At 57.7% G+C, this 18,580-nt stretch overlaps 3 protein-coding genes across 6 annotated transcripts in view; 1 reads left to right on the top strand and 2 right to left on the bottom strand.

Moving 5' to 3' along the window:
* Window positions 1-734: 734 nt before the first annotated feature.
* Window positions 735-7,144, top strand: SLC39A13 (solute carrier family 39 (zinc transporter), member 13). 3 transcript variants are annotated; one of them, XM_005870832.2, is made up of 10 exons: window positions 735-1,229; window positions 1,318-1,626; window positions 3,240-3,353; window positions 3,645-3,769; window positions 4,141-4,248; window positions 4,358-4,447; window positions 5,188-5,238; window positions 5,392-5,520; window positions 5,694-5,793; window positions 5,918-7,144. In XM_005870832.2, the coding sequence occupies exons 2-9, from the start codon at window positions 1,326-1,328 to the stop codon at window positions 5,754-5,756; spliced, it is 981 nt and encodes a 326-aa protein (XP_005870894.2). In that variant the 5' UTR covers window positions 735-1,229; window positions 1,318-1,325; the 3' UTR covers window positions 5,757-5,793; window positions 5,918-7,144. The 3 variants fall into 3 exon arrangements, with proteins under 3 accessions (XP_005870894.2, XP_005870893.1, XP_005870892.1); XM_005870830.2 differs by having other exon boundaries at window positions 742-1,229; window positions 5,392-5,524; XM_005870831.2 differs by lacking the exon at window positions 4,141-4,248 and having other exon boundaries at window positions 738-1,229; window positions 5,392-5,524.
* A 1,815-nt stretch (window positions 7,145-8,959) lies between these two features.
* On the bottom strand, window positions 8,960-14,748 carry PSMC3 (proteasome 26S subunit, ATPase 3). The gene is made up of 12 exons (XM_005870833.2): window positions 14,652-14,748; window positions 14,325-14,408; window positions 13,681-13,806; window positions 12,898-13,002; window positions 12,722-12,784; window positions 12,319-12,456; window positions 11,754-11,897; window positions 11,492-11,640; window positions 10,500-10,596; window positions 10,135-10,280; window positions 9,318-9,399; window positions 8,960-9,145 (listed from the first exon to the last, which is right to left on the bottom strand). Exons 1-12 carry the CDS (start codon window positions 14,676-14,678, stop codon window positions 9,035-9,037), a joined length of 1,272 nt encoding a protein of 423 aa, XP_005870895.1. The 5' UTR covers window positions 14,679-14,748; the 3' UTR covers window positions 8,960-9,034.
* Window positions 14,749-16,018: 1,270 nt separating this feature from the next.
* Window positions 16,019-18,580, bottom strand: part of RAPSN (receptor-associated protein of the synapse) — a 13,756-nt gene continuing 11,194 nt past the window's right edge. Inside the window, exons 6-8 of one of the 2 annotated variants that reach the window (XM_014543383.1) lie at window positions 18,152-18,193; window positions 16,983-17,182; window positions 16,019-16,305 (exon numbers count right to left, since the gene is read on the bottom strand). In XM_014543383.1, the coding sequence (XP_014398869.1) occupies window positions 16,233-16,305; window positions 16,983-17,182; window positions 18,152-18,193 (315 nt within the window). In that variant the 3' untranslated portion in view covers window positions 16,019-16,232. Of the gene's footprint in view, window positions 16,306-16,982; window positions 17,183-18,139; window positions 18,194-18,580 lie in introns of both variants that reach the window. The other variant, XM_005870834.2, reaches the window with a different exon arrangement.

The following is an 18,580-nucleotide window of genomic DNA, read 5'->3' on the forward strand; positions in this document are numbered from 1 at the left end:
GCGATCCCCCAACCCCGGCCCGGGGCCGACCTGGGCCTCGCGCCCGGAGCTTGGAGTGAAACTTCCCTGGGCTCCTCTGTCGCCCACACGTCACTCCGCATCTCTCCCCGGCTCTCCCCTCCTCGTCCATCTCACCCACGATCTCTGATCTCTCCCTCTCGGCTCTCTTGCTTGCTTCTTTCCTTGTCCTCTCAGACTGCGCACCCCTTCCCTTTTCCCAAGCCTCACCTCTGCGTGATCCCCTCACCCCACGTGACCCGCCTCGGCCTCCACGCCCGACCTGGCCCTGGCCGGCCTCTGGTCCCCAGTGGAGCCCCGCGGGTTCATCAGGGTCTCCCGTTCCGGCTGGAGATCCCGAACGTGGGCATCTTTTCCGGAGCAGCTGCTTCCCCTCCCTCCCACCTCTAACAGCAGATGGGGAAACTGAGGCAGTGACTATGCAGTCAAGGTCCCAGGCAGCACGGGGCGGGGCGGACCGCGCGCATTTACACCGCATGCCTGAGTTTCCAGACTGAACCTCTCTTGGTTGACTCACATTCGAGTCCTGTGACCCCGGCTGGGGACATTCCTGCTGCCCAGGGCTGAGGCCTGCTTCCGCCCTGCCAGGCGCTTCACCTGCATGACCAAGCTCATCTATGTGCAGGACCATGTGAGGGAGGCAATACTTATCTTCATCCCATAGACAAGGAGACTGAGGCTCCGAGAAGGGCTCTAGGGACTTGCCCACGAGCACCAAGCTAACAGCAGTGCTCTGAGCATCTGTGAGGCAGCTGCTGACAGAAGGATCCTTTCTCTTCAGCCCCACCTCCTGTCTGTCTCTGTGCCCCGGGGACACTGGGCTCATTTCCTAGGAAGAAGCTCTAATGGTCCTGTCCTAGCTCAGTGACTTGGTTTCGCAGCCTGCACCTCCCAATGTCGCCCCATCAAGCTAGATCGTGCCAGCCTCCGACCCTGGGGTGTCCTCGCCAGGGCACATCCTGGCGGCAAAACCTCCCCTGGCAGCCAGAGGCACCCGGCTGGGCCGGGCCTGCCCTGCCGGTGGCTGAGGGGAACCAGCCAGCGCCTCACCCTGTCATTAGGAAAAGTTTAGCCTCAGGCAGACACGCTGACACACTGCTGGAAGCCGGAAGCCGGCTCAGAAGGAAAAACTGTGGTCCTTGGCGTGTGGAGGAGCAGAGCCCCTTTGCTCTGTGCACCCACCGTTTGGAGCCACACAAGCCCTGGGCCAGGCAAGCAGGAGGGTTAAGACGCCATGTTTCATACGCAGGTGTTCAGCCAACGGTGGCGGCTCATGTAAGTGGCCTTTGTGTTTTTCAGCACCTGGCATGCCTGGATGTCCCTGCTCTGGCTGCGGCATGGCGGGCCAAAGGCTCCTCTTCTTCACTGCTGTTGCCCTGCAGCTCCTGGGAGGGGCTGGGGGTTCCCAGCAGGCCCTCCGGAACCGGGGGGCTGCAGCAGCCTGTCGCCTCGATACCAAGGAAAGTGAGTCCTGGGGAGCCCTGCTGAGCGGGGAGAGGCTGGACACCTGGATCTGCTCCCTCCTGGGCTCCCTCCTGGTGGGACTCAGCGGGGTCTTCCCACTGCTGGTCATTCCCCTGGAGATGGGGGCCTCACTGCGCTCAGAAGGTGGGTGACCCTCCCCTGGCGCCCCGGGGCAGCCAGCAGCGTGGGAAACATGCTGCTCTTCCCCGGAGAGCTGGGTCTCACGTCCTGGGTTCCAGTGTGTCCGAGGTGGAGGGCAAGGACAGAACACAACCTCTCACCTTGGTCCTGTGAGACCAGGGCGCACCATGCTCATCTGTTCATTCATTTACGCGTTCTTTTATTCTGAAAGAATAACCATTAGCAAACAGTCACCAAGAAGCGATATAGATAGTGGTGAGAAATATGGATGTCAGCCCGCCTGGGTTCCAGTCTCGGCTCTGCCACTTACCAGCTGGGTACCACCGGGCAAGTCACTTCACTTCCCTCTGCCTCAGGCTCCCAGCCTTAAAAATGGGATAACAATGGTGTCTACCTCATAGGTACTATTGTGACAATTGAATGAGCTCATACCAGTAAGGGTCCACCTGGTGCAGGGAGAAGGCTGCGTGTGTGCGGGCCCCATGCTGGGTGTGTGTGGCCAGCAAAGTACTGCCTCTCCCTTCAGTCTCTGCTCATCATGCAAAAGAGCCCTCAAACTGGAAGCCCCTGGGTCAGGCTTACCCAGGAACATGAGAGAGGTTGGTCGCAGGCCTGGCTCTGGGGAGGGGTCTGGAAGGTGGGGCACGGGCACGGGTGGAGACTTTCCTTGGCTACCCTTTCGTATGGTGTGCATGTACTGTCTGTCCACCTGGCATGTGGTAATGAAAAGTCCACGAGATCAGGTGGGGAGGTGCCAAAAATACAGGTGCCTTGTGCCCCCACCCCGGAGTATGACACAGTGAGTCTGGACGAGGGCCCCAGGCGCTGTGCTCCCCTGTTCATTCTGTCCCTGGGCTGAAGGCTGCTGCCACAGCTGTGAGTGGAGCCCTCCTGGAGCCCTGCTGTCACGCCTGTTCCCCAGCTCAGTCTCTCTCATGGCATCCCTGCGACCTGCGAGGTCAGGGTCGGGAGGACTTGGATTATTCGCTCCATTTTACAAATGGGGAAGCACGGGCACAGAGAGGTTCTTTGACTCACCTGAGGTCACACAGCCTAGAAGCAGCAGCTTCCCCTGGGATAGTTGCTACCCCACCCCCAAGGTGCCTCTGCCCTCTGGGCCTCAGTTTCTTTCAAACCAAGGGTTTGGACACGGCCCCTTCAGGCACTTCCAGCTCTGGATGCTGCAAATCGGCAAAAGTCCCCACATCTCTGTCACTTTTCTGAGAGTAACAGTGGCTGAGAAAAGAAAATTCCCGTTTAATGAGTGCTCGCTGTGTGCACTGTTACTGAGTTCCCACAGGATCCCTGTCAGGTACACTTATCCCCAGTTTACAGAAGGGGAACCTGCGTCCCGGAGGTAGTCTGCCAAGGGCACCAGCTGGTGGGTTGGAGAGCTGAGCCCTTAACCAAGAGGCAGTGGCTCTACAGTCCATCGTCCGGTTGAGGTGTGTTCCCACTGAGCACCCAGCCCAGGAAGGGCGGTGCGCCATGTCCAGCCTTCTAGAGGCTGACATTCTGGCTGGGACAACACAGAGAGCCTAGTCATCTGGGTGGGCAGAGGCCGGGCCAGGGCCCCAGGTGGGTCAGCCCCCAGGCCCCGCATCTCTGCCTTGCAGCTGGGGCCCGGCGCCTGAAGCAGCTGCTCAGCTTTGCCCTGGGGGGCCTCTTGGGCAATGTGTTTCTCCACCTGTTGCCCGAGGCCTGGGCCTACACATGCAGCTCCAGCCTTGGTGAGTGAGGTCACAACCTGGGGGCAGGCAGGTGGGGGTTGGAAGGGAGCTGGTACCCCTGCCCAGGGATGGCCTAGGCCCTGCCTGCTCTGCCAGAATGGCTGGCAGAGAGATTCTGGGTATCAGGCAGGCAACCTGCCCTGGCCTCTGTGGGAGTCCCTGGGGCCCCGCTGCCCCACCAGCCAATCCTGGCCCCCTGCCTCTGTCCCTACCCTGGACTAGGTCCCATTCCAAATGGCCCTCCTTCTCTGGCCTTGGCTTGGCCTGGCATGTCAGTGCTGCCCCCTGCAGGTGGTGAGCGGCAGAGTCTGCAGCAGCAGCAACAACTGGGGCTGTGGGTCATTGCTGGCTTCCTGACCTTCCTGGCTTTGGAAAAGATGTTCCTGGACAGAAAGGAGCAGGAGGAGACCAACCAGGTGAGCCCCAAACCCCAGTCTGTTCTGTGGTGGTTCCAGGGCCTGGAGGCCCAGGTTCTGAGTTGAACCCTGAAAAGAGGGTCTCTTGGCCTTTTCTTGGGACCTCTGCGGGGCTGGGCAGCTTGTTTGGGGGTCTGGGGAGTGACAGCATCAGCCCCTGCCATGGCTTGTTCTCCGTGCGGGAGGCCGACAGTCTATTGAGTTTGAGGGCACCTGGCGGATCAAGCAGCAGAGAAGTCTAGACAGAGAAAAGGGGTGCTCCCTGTCTCTGTTTCTCCATCTCTCGCTCCCCTTCTGTGTCCAGCCTGGCCAAGCGGGGGGCGGGGGGAGGGCATCTAATGTCACCTTCTCCCTCCTTCTCCTGGACCTAGGCCCCCCGCAAAGACCCCGCTGCTGCTGCCGCCGTGCTCAGTGGAGGCCGCTATGTGGCCCAGCCGGCTGCAGAGCCCGGCCTGAGCGCCGTGGTCCAGAGCATCAAAGTGAGTGGCCCACTCAGGGCCCCCTCCTCCTGCAGCCGCCCCACCCGAGTGGCCAGCCCACCTCAGCCCTGCCTGCCCTGTTCAGCTGGCTTTCTCTCCCCTCACCCAGGTCAGTGGCTATCTCAACCTGCTGGCCAACACCATCGACAACTTCACTCATGGGCTGGCTGTGGCTGCCAGCTTCCTGGTGAGCAAGAAGGTGAGTGGGGATTGGGGCAGGTGGGCCCAGGCAATTCCAGTGGGAATGATGGTGCTTGTGTTGACCAGTTGGCTCTGCCTCTAAAATAGGTCTCCAGTCCATCACTTCTTGCTCCCTGCATCAGCAACACCCTCATCTGAGCCCCAGTCCTCCCTGTCGCTCTCCTGGACGCGGCCTTCTTTGGTCCCGAGACACTGGTCTGTTCTCCTGGCTGCAGACACTCCTTTTGGGGATCCATGCCTCTGCCTGCCTGCTTCCAGATGCTCCCCCACCTTCCCCTGCCCTCTGTCTGCGACTTGTGAACACCACGCTTTCCCCTCCTTCATGGCCTCCACCTCACACTGTTCATCTGCGTGAATGCTCTTCCCCCCCCCCCCTCCCCTCAATGTTGGCTCCTCAGCCGTTAGGCCTTGGCTAAATGTACTTCCTCAGACAGGCCTTTGCTGACCCCTCGTCTGATTAGGCCCCATTACTCCTGCCCCATGGCACCCAGTCCTCCTCCCCGCAGCAGCTGTCAGTGAGTGACACACGGCTCATGTGTTTACTCAGTCCTGGCCTCCCTCCTCCAGACTGTGAGCTTCATGAGGGCAGCTTCCTTGTCTGTTTGATTGGCTGCTGTGTTTCTGGTCACCGAACGGTGGCCAGCCAGAGTGCTCAGAGCAGAGTAGACACTGGTAGACTGAGTGGACAGGGGGTGCCCTGGCCCTCGGCACAGACCCCACAGACTCCCCTTCCTGCAGATCGGGCTCCTGACCACCATGGCCATCCTCCTGCATGAGATCCCCCATGAGGTGAGTTCCAGAGGGCCTGGGGGCCCAGCGAGGGGGTGCGGGCTGGGGCCCAGCAGCAGGGTGGGTGCAGGGGCTCGTGTGCGTGTCCGTCCCTGAGGTGCTCGGGGTCTGGTCCTACTGGGGCCCAGAGTGATCCTCTGGACCTTCCCTCAGGTGGGCGACTTTGCCATCCTGCTCCGGGCTGGCTTTGACCGATGGAGCGCAGCCAAGCTACAGCTCTCCACGGCACTGGGGGGCCTGCTGGGCGCCTGCTTCGCCATCTGTACACAGTCCCCCAAGGGAGTAGGTACGGGCGGGGTGTGTGGTGGTGGCAGGTGGCCATCAGCAGAGGGGTCCCAGCCAAGGGCACACCGGCCCCATCCCGATATTGAGCCCGGGTCCTGCCCTCGGTCCGCACTGCGGGAGGGGTGAGGGACCCGTGGGCTCCCAGCCAGTCGGGCCTTCTCCCACTGCAGAGGAGACTGTGGCCTGGATCCTGCCTTTCACCTCTGGCGGCTTTCTCTACATCGCCCTGGTGAACGTGCTGCCCGACATCTTGGAGGAAGACGACCCGTGGTGAGTGACTCACTGGGACTGCCACTCACGGGCCCTTAGAGGCTGGCGGAGGAGGGGCTTTTCTGGCCCCTTCCCTGCCCCTCACCCCGTGCCAACCCCTGAGCCCCAGCCTCTCTCCCCACAGGCACTCCCTGCAGCAAGTGCTTCTGCTCTGCACGGGGATCGTAGTGATGGTGCTGTTCTCGCTCTTGGTGGAGTAACCATCCCTGACGCCCGCTCCCCCCACAGCAATAAGAGACTCGGATTTACTCTGTGATCGTGTGTGAAGGCAGAGAGGGCGAGTGTCTGAGAGCCAGCGAGCCTCCTACCAGACAAGAGGATGGCACGCACGTGTGTGTGTGTGTGTGTGTGTGTGTGTGTGTGTGTGTGGTGTGCACGTGTGGACAGAGGTGTGTGAGACCGACACTGTGATCCCTCATGCCCAGGGCCCAATGCCCGCGCCTGCCCCAGCCACACTGTGGTCCTCTCTCCTTGCCACCCTGTCTTCTTGCACCTCCCAGAGAGAGCAGCGAGGAAGCCAGCGTTGGTCCCAAGCAGAGGCCTCTCCCCACCACAACCCCCAGGGGAGTGAAGGGCAGCCCCAGCAGCCCCTGGCTGCAAGGAACCCCAAAGCTGTCTCCCACTAGGGCCTCATAGGTCCCTGGCTGAGGGAGTAAACCCCTCTGCTCATGCACCCAGCCCTGGGCAGCCTAGGGGCCGAGGCTGGGGTGAACTCTGCTGCATCCACGGTCGTGGCCCTTCCTTCGCCATCTCTAAAGCCAAAGAAAGGAGAGGCAGGTGCTCTCGCAGCCCCCAGCCCCACTCAGCACTGACAGTCCTACCCTCCCAGCATGAAGCCGAGAGATGCTTTCTCAGACCTGGGCCAGCTCCCGTCCCCCAGTGAATGCTCTGTGGCAGCACCAGCAGCTCCTGCCACCTCCAGCTGCCAAACAGCAGCCTGCAGGGCAGCCAGCAGCCCTGGGCCAGGGAGACCTCCCGGTCCAGCTCAGGGTTGCTTGCGCCAGCACAGGGGCCAGGCAGATATCCTAGAGGCAGGAAGTGAGTGGTTCGTGGCTGCCCCTCCCTGCTCGGGCCCCTTTTAGGTGGGGGTGGTGAGGGCTCCATGTGGTCAGCACTCAGGAATGTGCTTTGGGAGAATGCTGAAGCCATAATCCCCAGCTATTTCCCTTGGCTGACGCCCAGGTACTCAGCTGGCCCACTCCACAGCCAGGCCCAGCCCTGCTGCTCGACCTCGGACATTCTCAGAAGTGGCCAAAGGGTCTGAATGGTTTCACAGCCGTTTTGCTGATTCCATTTGTATCTGTAAATACCTGTTCTATATATAAGATGCAAATAAATATTATACACAAACTGGCTGCCTCTGTCCTGTGCACCAGCCACGGTCGAGCAGGGCTTTACTGGGCTGGCGCTCCAAGGCCCTGCGCCGGTTGGCGCCTGCCGGTCTCGTCCCCACCTCCCACCCTTCTCCTCTGTGCTGTCTCTGAACTGTTACCCTTGCAGTGCTTCTCAGAATGGGATTGCATTTCAGTTTCCTGGCTTGTCTTGTTAGCTTTTTGTCCCAATAAAACAAGCCTGGCACTGTGTTGTAGCCCACGCACCCCCAAGGGTGGTGGCCTCATATAGACCTACGAACCGGCGGCTTTTTCCCAGCCTGCCCCAGAGTAATTTAATCCAGGAAGGGAGCTCCATCCATAAAGGCGTCTCCAGGTTTAGCCTCAATGAAATTGTTAATTTTCATTAAAAAGAAAAATGTCTGAATGTGCTGAGTGTAAGGACAGGACCAGGCACCGGGAGGCGCTGCTTCCCCACAGTGCTATCCAAGCCAAGCAGGACAGCCTCCATTAGCCCGTTGGCAGAGAGCAGCATGTCTGCACAGCACCACCGAGTCTGCTCAGGGCTGTGAAGCCCGAACTGCTGTGCCCACAGCCTGGCTCTGAATCATTCGTTTCAGCAAAAAGGGACCCGCTGCTCCTGACTGACACACCGGGACCTGGTGGACATGCGCCTGATCTGTCAAGGAAGGAACCCGGGCTCCAGCCAGCACCCCCTCCCCTTGGCAGCGCTGGGGCTCCCATGTGGAGCCTCAGGTGGTGTGTGCAGGTTTACTAGGGTGTCTGACCAGGTGATGCCCCAACTGGTCAGAAGAGGGAACAGGGAATGCAGGAATGGGAACAGCTGAGCCGGGCAGGGGACAGACCCAGTCCTCCAGAGGCCGTGCGGGGCTCCTCAGGCAGGCGTGGGAAGTCGATGATTAGGTGCATCTCAGGGCACTGTGGGAGGAAGGCGGGCCTGGAGGTGGTGGGATCACAGGGGAGGGATCGGAGCTGGTTAGGAGCTTGACCTCCAGAAGGCCCAGGCCCAGCCTGTAGCCCAATTAGGCATGTTCCTCAGGGGAAGGGACCAGGGACCAGGAGGGTGTAGGGGCTTTCGTCAGAGGGCAAGTGAGAGCTGCTGAGTTCTGAAGAGCTGCTGCTTTGAAAGGCCATTCAGGGGCGCTTTCAAAGCATATGGAACCAAGATCCTGCTCAAGGTTCATTTTCAGCTGAGGAAATGGACCAAAAGAGCTAACGGGGCCCGACCAGGTGTGGCTCAGTGGTTGAGTGTTGACCAATGAAGCAGATCACGGTTCAATTCCCAGTCAAAGCACCTGCCCAGGTTGTGGGTTCAATCCCCAGGGGCGGAGCGTGCAGGAGGGGCCAATCAATGATTCTCTCTAATCATTGATGTTTCTATCTTCCCTCTCCCTTCCTCTCTGAAATCAATTAAAAATATTTTTTTAAAAACAACAGCTAATGAAGACATGTGCAAAAACAAGAGGCTTGGAGGCTAGGAAACAAAGGTGTTTCAAGGGGAAAAGGCCCAGAGTCTGGCTCTACAAGAAAGCGAGGCCAAGGGCCAGAGCACCAAAATGTGGAAAAAAGAAAAGGCTGGCTCCATGTAGGGCCTTCATCCTAGGGCTCCAGCACCACAACCCTGAAAGCTCAGAGGTGGGGCAGGGAGTGGGGAGGGAGGAGTCTGGAGGGACCCATGGGACAGGCCTCTGAGGGCCTCGCCGTGACAACCGGATTGAGGCCACAGCTGTCTTGAGTTCCAGGCAGGAGCCTGTGGGGAAGGGGTTTCGTGCGAGCACCCCCACCCTTCCACTAAGAAGCGAGATAGACAGGTGTCAGAGACCTGAAACCATCTTTTATTATGAATGTTAACCAGCAAGAGAGCAGGGGATGGTGTGGTGGGCGGCGCCCTAGGCATAGTACTGCAGGTTGGCTTTCTTCTTGGCCTGCACCTCCAGGATGCCCTCCATGTAGTCCTCGTGGGTGAGCTCCGTGGCACCCCTGCGGAGTGCGATCATGCCCTGCACCCAAGACACACAAGCTTCAGGGTGCCTCCCCGCACCCTAGGCCTGGCTCCCAGGGGCCAAAGCCTTCTCAGCCTCTTCCCCTCAGCAGTCCACTGGCCAAGTCACGCTGCCCTGTCCAGGGAAGGGGGCAGGAAGCACCCACCACCCACCTCACCCCACCACTCACCGCCTCCACACACACAGCCTTGCACTGGGCCCCGTTGAAGTCATCTGTGCAGCGGGCCAGCTCCTCGTAGTTCACATCAGGACTGTGGGAGGACAGACGCCACAGGGCTCAGTTACCTATGGGGACAGGGCAGGGGGAGCAGATGTGCTCCCACGCGGCCCCACCCCATCAGCTCACACTGTGCCTCGTTCTCTTCATGGCACAAGCTGGGGGAAGCAGGCTAGACAAGGTGGTTTCTCTGTCTCGAGCTCCAGCCTTCTAGAAATCTGTACCGGAGACCCCAGGGACCTACTCAGGCTGAGGCGGGGGAGCAGGAGGGTGTGGAGATAAGGATGGCCATCTGCGCTCTCCTGAGTAGCACAGGCTGTATCAGCATGCTGCTACCACTTAAAAATCTCACTGTGCTTGATGCTGCCACAACCCCGTAAGGTTGGTGCCATTACCCCCAAGTCCCAGATAAGAAAGCTGAGGTTTAGAGAGGTTATGTCACCTGCTGAAGGTCACAGAGATCCAAACCTAGGTCCACCTGGCCCCTGGCTGGGTCCCCCTGAACCGTGTTGGGCTGTGCCCATGTGCTGAGGTCAGCGAGGCCGGGAAACGGAGGCCCTCTGGCCTGCAGACCTTCCTATCGTGGGGGGGGAGGAGGCAGGTGGAGTCTAAGGAGTAGAGCAGCCACAAGACTACCTCAGGCACGCGGGGAGAAGTGAGGTTAGAAGATGACACAGAAAGGTGCTGTGTGTGAACGGGCTGGGAAAGGAAGGGATGGGCGGAGGCCTGGGAGGCCAGCACGAAGCGCCTGCTCCTGATGCCTGCTCACCTGACATTCATCTTTCGGGAGTGGATCTGCATGATTCTGGCCCGGGCCTCCTCGTTGGGCATCGGGAACTCAATCTTTCGGTCCAGGCGGCCGGAGCGGAGCAGGGCAGGGTCCAGGATGTCCACCCTGTTGGTGGCTGCAATTACCTGAACAAGGAAAGAAGCAGCAACTTGAACTGAGGAGAAGGGGGTTCAGACTGGCAGCAGTCATGGCCACAACAGGCAGAAAGACAGCCCAGGGTCCAGGTGAAAGGGCAGGGGATGTTCAAGACAGACCCCAATTCCTACTGTGGCTGCCATAGCGAGGTAACCGGGAAGGTACCCTGGCCTCAAAGCCCCATGTTGTTCATCTTCAACAATACTCACCTTGACCTGGGTGTTGGGCTGAAACCCGTCCAGCTGGTTGAGAAGCTCCAGCATCGTCCTCTGCACCTCCCGGTCCCCGGCCTTCTCGCTGTCAAAGCTGAGGCCCGTAGGAGGCCCAAGACACTGGTGAGGCCACTGCTTGGGCAGAGCCCTCCCCTCCCCTCCTCTCCACCCACCAGAGCTGAACCCAACCCACCCAGGGTAGGGAAATGTCTCACTCAACTTGGGGCCCCCAGCCAGGGACTAGCACAGAAAAGGTGTAACTGTGGACTGCAGCATTCAGAGCCTGGGGAGGCTCTGGGACCAGGTGGGGAGCTGAGGATAAAACCACCCACTGCCTGGGCCAGCGCCCGATGAACATGCCACTGCAAACTGAGCTAAGCTTAGAAATACGGGACCCAGCCCAGACTGGAGCGTAAGGGGAACCGAGGCAGGATCCCTGAGGAAGTGTCCCTCGGCTGAGATCTAAAGGCTGAAAACACATCAGCTGGGCAACCGATCACTGAAGAAGAGGGAGAAGGAAGAGCACATTCCAGAGAGGAAACAGCAGGTGCACAATCTCTCTCGCTGCAGAGCCAGGGGGGCCTGCAAGCCCGGGGGGCTCTGGGGAGTCCAGAGGGGGAGGCAGGGGCAGAACCAGCATGAGGCCGGAGGGGAGCAGGGACAGCCACTGAGGGGGCCTTGCAGGTCATGGAAAGCCCAGGCATTTAGCCCAAGCTGCAATGGAGGAGGCCCAGAAAGGGTTTTAAGTAGAATCCGTTTGTGTGAGGAGCTGTGGGTACATGAGTGAAGTGACAAGGTTTGTGTAGGGAACACGCAGCCAGCTGTGAAAATGGATGGTCAGGGGAATAGGTAAGAAGCAGGGAAGCTAGTTAGAAAAGAATTTAGGAAGTAGACACAAAAGTAAAGCTGCCATCACCCCAGGAAAGGGGACATGGTGGGATAGCAGGAATTTAGAACAATCTCCTTGGTGGTACCCAGCACCCCCTTACCGCTTGGTGCCGATGGCATCCAGCTCATCAATAAAGATGATGGATGGAGCTTTCTCCTTGGCAAGGGCAAAGGCGTCCCGGACCAGCTTGGCACCATCCCCGATGAACATCTGCACCAGCTGAGGGCCAGCCAGCTTCAGGAAGGTGGCCTGCGTGGGGTGGGAATGGGGTTGACGCCATCAGGCCAAAAGCACCACGACAGGTCCCCTAGGGCCCTCATGCTCAGCCTGCCCATCTCTCTCCATCCTCCCAAAGCGCTCACCTTGGTCTGTGCAGCACAGGCCCGGGCCAGCAGCGTCTTCCCCGTACCGGGGGGCCCGTACATCAGCACCCCCTTCGGAGGTTGGATCCCCAAGTTCTCAAACTTCTCCTTGTGGTTCATTGGCAGGACAATGGCCTCCACCAGCTGCCAGGAAGAAGTCCTGGGTGAGGAGAGGGAAGCCCTGAGGGCTCCTACAGCCCAACCTTTAATGCTTTCGACCCCAATCTGTAACCCGCCTGTTCCAATTCAGGGACACTGCCCTCCCCTTCCCCCCTATCAAGAGAACGCAGAACCTCACTCCCATCAAGGCTGACTATGGTCTCTCTAGGAACAGCAGCACATGGTGGAAACACTGAGCCTGAGTTCCAGGCCTTAACCTCCCATGACCCTAAGCAAATCATTCAATGTCTCTGGATCTCAGCCCCCTGAACTGTCACACGGCATCCTTCTTGCCTCCCTAGGATGCTATGAGGATAAGAGGCACATTAGGGGAAGTGCCCTGGTCAATGAGGCAGAGACACACACAAGGCTGGCGAGCTGCTCGTAGCTGCCACACCCCCCTCACCTCCTGAATCTGCTTGTCCAAGCCCCCGATGTCACTGTATTGTTCTGTGGGCCTCTCGTCCACCTCCATGGCCTTCACCCGTGAGTCGTACTCTGTGGGTAGAGTCTCCAGGATCAAATAGGAGTCTTTGTTCACACCCTGGAGACACAGCACAAAGCCTTCAGATTTGTCCCAGCTCAAGGCCTAATTAATTGGCTGGGTGACAGGTATCTGAAGAGTGAAAAGAATGATACAGAACTGGCCAACACAAGATTCACAGAGCAGGGAGACAGTGTCTGACTCTTCGGGCTGCTCTGCTGGGAGACTCCGGGCCAGCAGTGACCTGGGCCTGGGGCAGGGCTCAGCTGCTCAGTGGGAGAGATTCACTGGAAAAGCTCTGCCTGGGCTCAGGGACACCACTCACCACCAGGTCTCCAGGCTTCAGTTTTTCAGCATCCACCAACCCAATCACAGGCAGGAAGTACGTCTGTCAGAAAAACCCAGAAGCAGCCTCAGTGACTGCCCTCAGGGAGGCTCCCTAGTCCTTTCCCACATCCACCCTCACCCTCCTCCGTTCTCCTTCTGTTGAGCCAGCCTCACCTGTCGCGTGGAGGTTTTGATCACGGCACACTTGCCCTTCCTCTGGGAGTCCAGGTCAATGTTGGCACCATCCTCCTCTTGGTCATTGGGGTCAACGTCCAAAAGCTGGGAGGGGGAAGAGCTTAGATGAAGAAGCCGGGCTCAGCCCACTGAACTCCCCAGAGCCGGTGCTTCCTGGGCTGAGGCTGTCCCAACGCCAGCAGGGCTGACCATCCCTACCTCGCTCCTCACTGGCCCTGAGCTCAGCAAGTGCAGTGGATAAACCATGGGATTGATAAGACCTCTTGTTTAGATCAGCGGTTCTCAACCTGTGGGTCGCGACCCCTTTGGGGGTCGAACGACCCTTTCACAGGGGTCGCCTAATACCATCAGAAAACACATATATAATTATATATTGTTTTTGTGATTAATCACTATGCTTTAATTATGTTCAATTTGTAACAATGAAATTGGGGGTCACCACAACATGAGGAACTGTATTAAAGGGTCGCGGCATTAGGAAGGTTGAGAACCACTGGTTTAGATGGTGCTTCTCTGCACAGACAAAGCTCATCTACCCCCGAGGAAAAGTAACCAGTAGAACGTTAGACATGGGAGGCTTCTGAGGCCTTTTCCAGCCCTATACATGCACCTAGACATGCACACTAGGAAGGGGACCCTCAGAAGGGGACCCCAACGTGCAATTTGGGCCTCAAAACTTCACCCACTCTTTCCCCAGTGGCCCATCACAGGCCGTCTCCACGCCCCTCTAACCCCTCTCTTCCCCTCCACATACACACACACCTCGATGACGTTGGAGACAAGGTAGGGCAGGGTCTTGTTCACTTTGATCTTCTCACTGTTCTCTTTGATCTTGTCCTTCATGGCTTGGAGCTCGTGGGTCACTCGTAACACTTCGCTCTTCATAATCTGGGATGAAGGCAAGTGGAAGCAAATGCTGGGCCTTGGCTGTTTATCGCAAGGCCTTGCAAGGAGTGAAGTCATGGCAGGGGACCCTCCCGCTCCGGCTCCCTCGGCTCTTAGGCTCCCTGAGTGCCGAGCCCCTCGGCCGACCTCCTGGTGAAGGAGTTGTAGTCGAGGGGAAAGCGTAGGACTTCGGGTCAAAGAGAAGTTTTAGGTTCCGCCTTTCATTAAGGGCTGGGTAGTTCACAATAAAAACCTTCTGGGCCTCAGTTTCCTCTCTGTAAAATGACGATTTCCTGAAGGAAGCATTTTCGAGAGGAATACGGAAAGTCCTCGTTGGGAATGGCCGTCCGATTCCTACTTCCAGGCCTGAGCTCCCAACATCCTGTCCTTCTCTGGTTCCTCTTAAGGCTTAGTTTTCTTTTCTCTTTTTGTGACCCAAGGAGGAAACAGGGTCCCCATGCTCCCCACCCCCACCCCCCCAGGGAGGCAGCTGGGACCCCGGGCCTGCCCTGGACGCCCACCTTGATTTCACTGTCCAGCAGCCGTGTGCGCTGGATAATCTCTTCTGTGGACATCTTGAGCACCTCTTCCCCGATTCCATCTTGCTGTTAAAAAAAAAAAATTTTTTTTTTAATTAAAGGCACGTGCCCGCTTTCTCCAAGCCCACTCGGCCTCAGTTTCCCCGTCCATAGGACTAGAACGAAGGAATCAGGATCCTTGCCCACATCCCAAGCGGCCCCGACCCTGGGACCGGGCCAGACCTCGACCCCCGAGCATCTCCTCCCCTCCCGCCAAGGTGGTCTCCCCGCGGACCCGGCTCTAGGACCCCCAGCTGCCCCACAGCGGACCTCAGCCTCGTCCCACACGGTCGCCATCTTCTCCTGCCGAGTCACTGAACTCTCGAGTTTCGGCAGCAGATTCGTTTCCTGGAGGAAAAGATCGAAGATCGGACTGGGCAGGAGCCGTGGCAGAAAATTAGTACTATCTTTCTTAACACCAGCCGTGGACTAGTAGCAGACCTCTTTCTTCAGGTCCTGACTCTAGCCGATTTATCTCCAGCCGCGAATCTGCTTCTCGGGTTCAAAAGACCACGCGCGGGCCACGGGACCCACCCCGTGTCTCCTGAGAAGTTCCCGCCCTCGTCCTGTTTGTACTGTGCTATTGGCCGACGCGTGCAGCGGGCGGGGCCTGGATGTATAACCGGAAGGGGCGGGAGAAAGGACGAGAGCCGCAAAGCCCCTTGGGAAATGTAGTCTTATTTTGGCCCATAACTGAAAGGGCGCTTTGGAAGGAGTGATTCAACCTCAGAGTATGGCCCAGTTAGGAATTAGGGGATTTGCACAACGGCTCTGCCTCCCAAACTATAAACAACATACGCCAGCCGTGTGCAAAGGGCAAAAAAAGCGGGGGGAATAACACCTCAGGCAGCATTTTTATAATTATTTATTAAAGTAGAAGCTGGCCACCAAAAGAGACTCCTTAACCAGTTTTAAAGAATGATCACTGCTGCTACTAACTTCAGAGCAGGAGCCACAGCACTGCCCCTGTGGGAAGAGCTCAGTTGGCAATGAGCCTCTACAATTAAAAATAAAAAAAATAAACATCACGTCTGTAATCGTTTCTTTTCATCTCACTGAGTAAGACAGGTCTCTCTGGATCAAATGAGACTCATTTGTTGCACCTGTGTCCTCTGTTCTGCGTTAGGGCTTCAACATATGAACTTTGGGGAACACAATTCAGTCCATAACATCTTTCTAATAGACTCTCTTTGTGTGTGTGTGTGTGTGTGTGTGTGTGTATTGATTGATTTCAGAGAGGAAGGGAGAGGGAGAGAGAGAACATCAATGATGAGAGAGAATCATTGATCAGCTGCCTCCTGCACACTTACACTGGGGATCCAGCCCGAAACCCAGGCATGTGCCCTGACTGGGAATTGAACTGTGACCTCCTGGTTCATAGGTTGATGCTCAACCACTGCGCCATGCCAGCTGGGCCCTAACAGACTTTCTATGTTGCTTGATTATTATCATTACTGTCTATTGCATCCTCCCACCCACCCCTGCATGCCAGCAGCTCCTCCCGCAGAGATCTTTGTCTCTGGCTCACCGGCATCCCAAGAACCTGGAGGGGCAGCTGGAGGCACTCACACACATGTGCGGAGGGACGCTTGTGTCTGAGGACGCTCACATAGGCAGGGAAGTCAGAATCGCTGGGACCACGTACAAACGGTTTATTTTTCTATAAAGAACAAAGTACAAAGAGGTGGGCGATGACAGTGGGGCCTTGAGGAGCAGCCGTCAGCAGGCCTCAGATGCTGGTGGAGGCCCGAGGAGGCCTGGTGGTTGCTCCGGGAGTAAACAGGCATCCAAAACATGGCCAGTCAGGGGTGGAGGAGCCGAGCAGGTGAGGTGACATGTGTGCTGACGATGTCACACAAAGCCAGGCTTCATGGAAGAGCGGCGGCAGTTGGGGCAGCTCCGGGTCCCATTGTTCTGCAGGCACCTTGGGAGGCAAAGGGCTATGTCCACTCACTGAGCCCGTCATTCCATCCTGGGCCAGGGCCTCTCTCTCCTACCCTCTCCTCTGCAGAGGCTTGGAAGGTGTCAGGGGAACAGGATGGCCCTCAGTTCCCTGCCTGCAGCCCTGCTTGCCCATTGCCCTGGCCCGGAAGGGGTCACCTGCAGGTGTCTGAATGCCATGACCTTTCAGAGGCCTCTCGGAATTCTCTTTGGAGAGAATGATCGTAAGAATGACCACCTCGGAATTCTTTTGGGGGAGAATGATTGTAAGAATGGGAGGATCCAATGGGTTAATATATGGGAAGCATTTAGGACAGTGATGGCGAACCTCTGACACGCGAACTCATTTTTTTGGTTGATTTTTCTTTGTTAAATGGCATTTAAATATATAAAATAAATATCAAAAATATAAGTCTTTGTTTTACTATGGTTGCAAATATCAAAAAATTTCTATATGTGACATGGCACCAGAATTAAGTTAGGGTTTTTCAAAATGCTGACACGCCGAGCTCAAAAGGTTCGCCATCACTGATCTAGGAACACCTGGGACGCAGAAAGCACTATGTCACTGTCTGCTGTTAGTAATACTATTGTGATTAGGTCCTGGAGCACCCCAAAGAGGCCCGCGTGCCCCCTTTCCCGGCCAGCGGGAGCCCTCACCGGAGGTGGAAGATGTGGGAGCAGGGCAGGGCCTGCAGCCGGCTGTTCCTCTCGCCTATGGACTCCCCGCACAGGCCGCAGTAGAGCTCCGTCTCCTCCACGCACTCGTGGAAGCGCACGACGTGGGCGCGCAGCTCCCGCTGCAGCCCCTTGCTGCGGTAGATGCTCTCGCTCAGGCAGTGCAGCTTCAGCTGGCTCAGCTGGGCCCGCGGGGACAGCAGTGCGGGCGGAGGGGGCGAGACCAGGTCAGTGCTGGTGACCAGCTGCCCCGCCTCCCCTTACCCAGCCCAAGACGCTGTCCTGGAGTCAGGCCGTACAGGGTCCAGTCCTGGGCACGTTCCTGCCCGGCTGATGGACCTAGAAAAAACGCCCTGCCCTCTCTGGGCCTTGGTTTCCCCTCAGGCAGAATGAGGGGGTGGTGAGGTCAGTGGTCTTCACCCCTAGAACCAGCTGGAACCCCATGTTTCTGAAGGGTTTAATTGACCGAACCTGTTGCATTGACTCCATAATTGTTTTCCTGTTCTCGTTAAATACACACGGCAACTTGTTAGCATTTCTGAGCAGACCAAGCTACTCGGGTACACCCGAGTGGCTATCACCAAGCATTTTGGGACTATGACCCACCTTCGGAGAAATGCACATCTTGTAGAAGAATGTGAGAAACACTGAGCCTGTTTTCACTGTTTAGAGGTTGGGATACAATTATTGAATTTAGAGAGGCCATATATCTGGGCAGTGTAGACAGGCCAGTTGCCAGGTAGTGGGATCCTGAGCACCCCTGTGAGCCTCGCCTTTCTCATCTGTAAAATGAGGCTCACTATACCCACCTTTGCAGAGAGACAGTGAGGACTAGAAGCCATACCTACAAGAGCCCTGGGATGCCCATCTCTCAGTGAGTGGAGGCCACTACTAGGAATTTTGATGACCATCAAGAAAGTTCTGAGGAATTCTGCTACCCCCTGAACTGCGGAATTCTCGCCCAGCCCTTTGCAGCGCTCTCTGGTGAAAGAGAAACAGCCGGGGTCTGGGGGTGGCTGGGGCAACTCCTGGAGATCAGGAAGGGCTCGGGGTATGAGCGGACTCGGGAACCCTCTCCACCCACCCACAATCCCACCTGGGCTCTTGACTCCAGCCCCAGAGACGGAATCAGGTCTGACCTTGTTGCCCACCTCCTCGGCCAGGTCCTGGGCTCTCTCGATGGCATCCAGGGCCTGGAAGGCAAGCACCGCTCTGAGCACAGAGCTGTCTGACTGAGGCCTTGGCTCACAGGCAAGGAAGCGGGTAGGGAGAGTGGGCATGGGGAGGGGGCCATGGCTGGGCAGCCGCCCTGTGTGTGAAGGTAGCAGGAGGAGACTGGGGTGACGCTGCAAGAGCTCTGTGGGTGCTGCCTCCTGCTTCAGTTTCCTCAGATGCAGAAGGGGGAACATTTCTGTCTGGTGGGGTGTTGTGCAGGCACAGGAAGCAGTTAAAGTATCCTGAGTTCACACCCCAGCTCTGGCCCTTTACTAGCTTAGCCGTGTGACTGGGCAACGCGTGGGCCTTCTCTGAGCCTGGAAAACGGCCTGAATGCCTAGATGGTGGGGGGGGGGGGGGGGGGG

The sequence above is a fragment of the Myotis brandtii genome, unplaced genomic scaffold (genome assembly GCF_000412655.1).
Source record: "Myotis brandtii unplaced genomic scaffold, ASM41265v1 scaffold324, whole genome shotgun sequence".
NCBI lineage: Eukaryota > Metazoa > Chordata > Mammalia > Chiroptera > Vespertilionidae > Myotis > Myotis brandtii.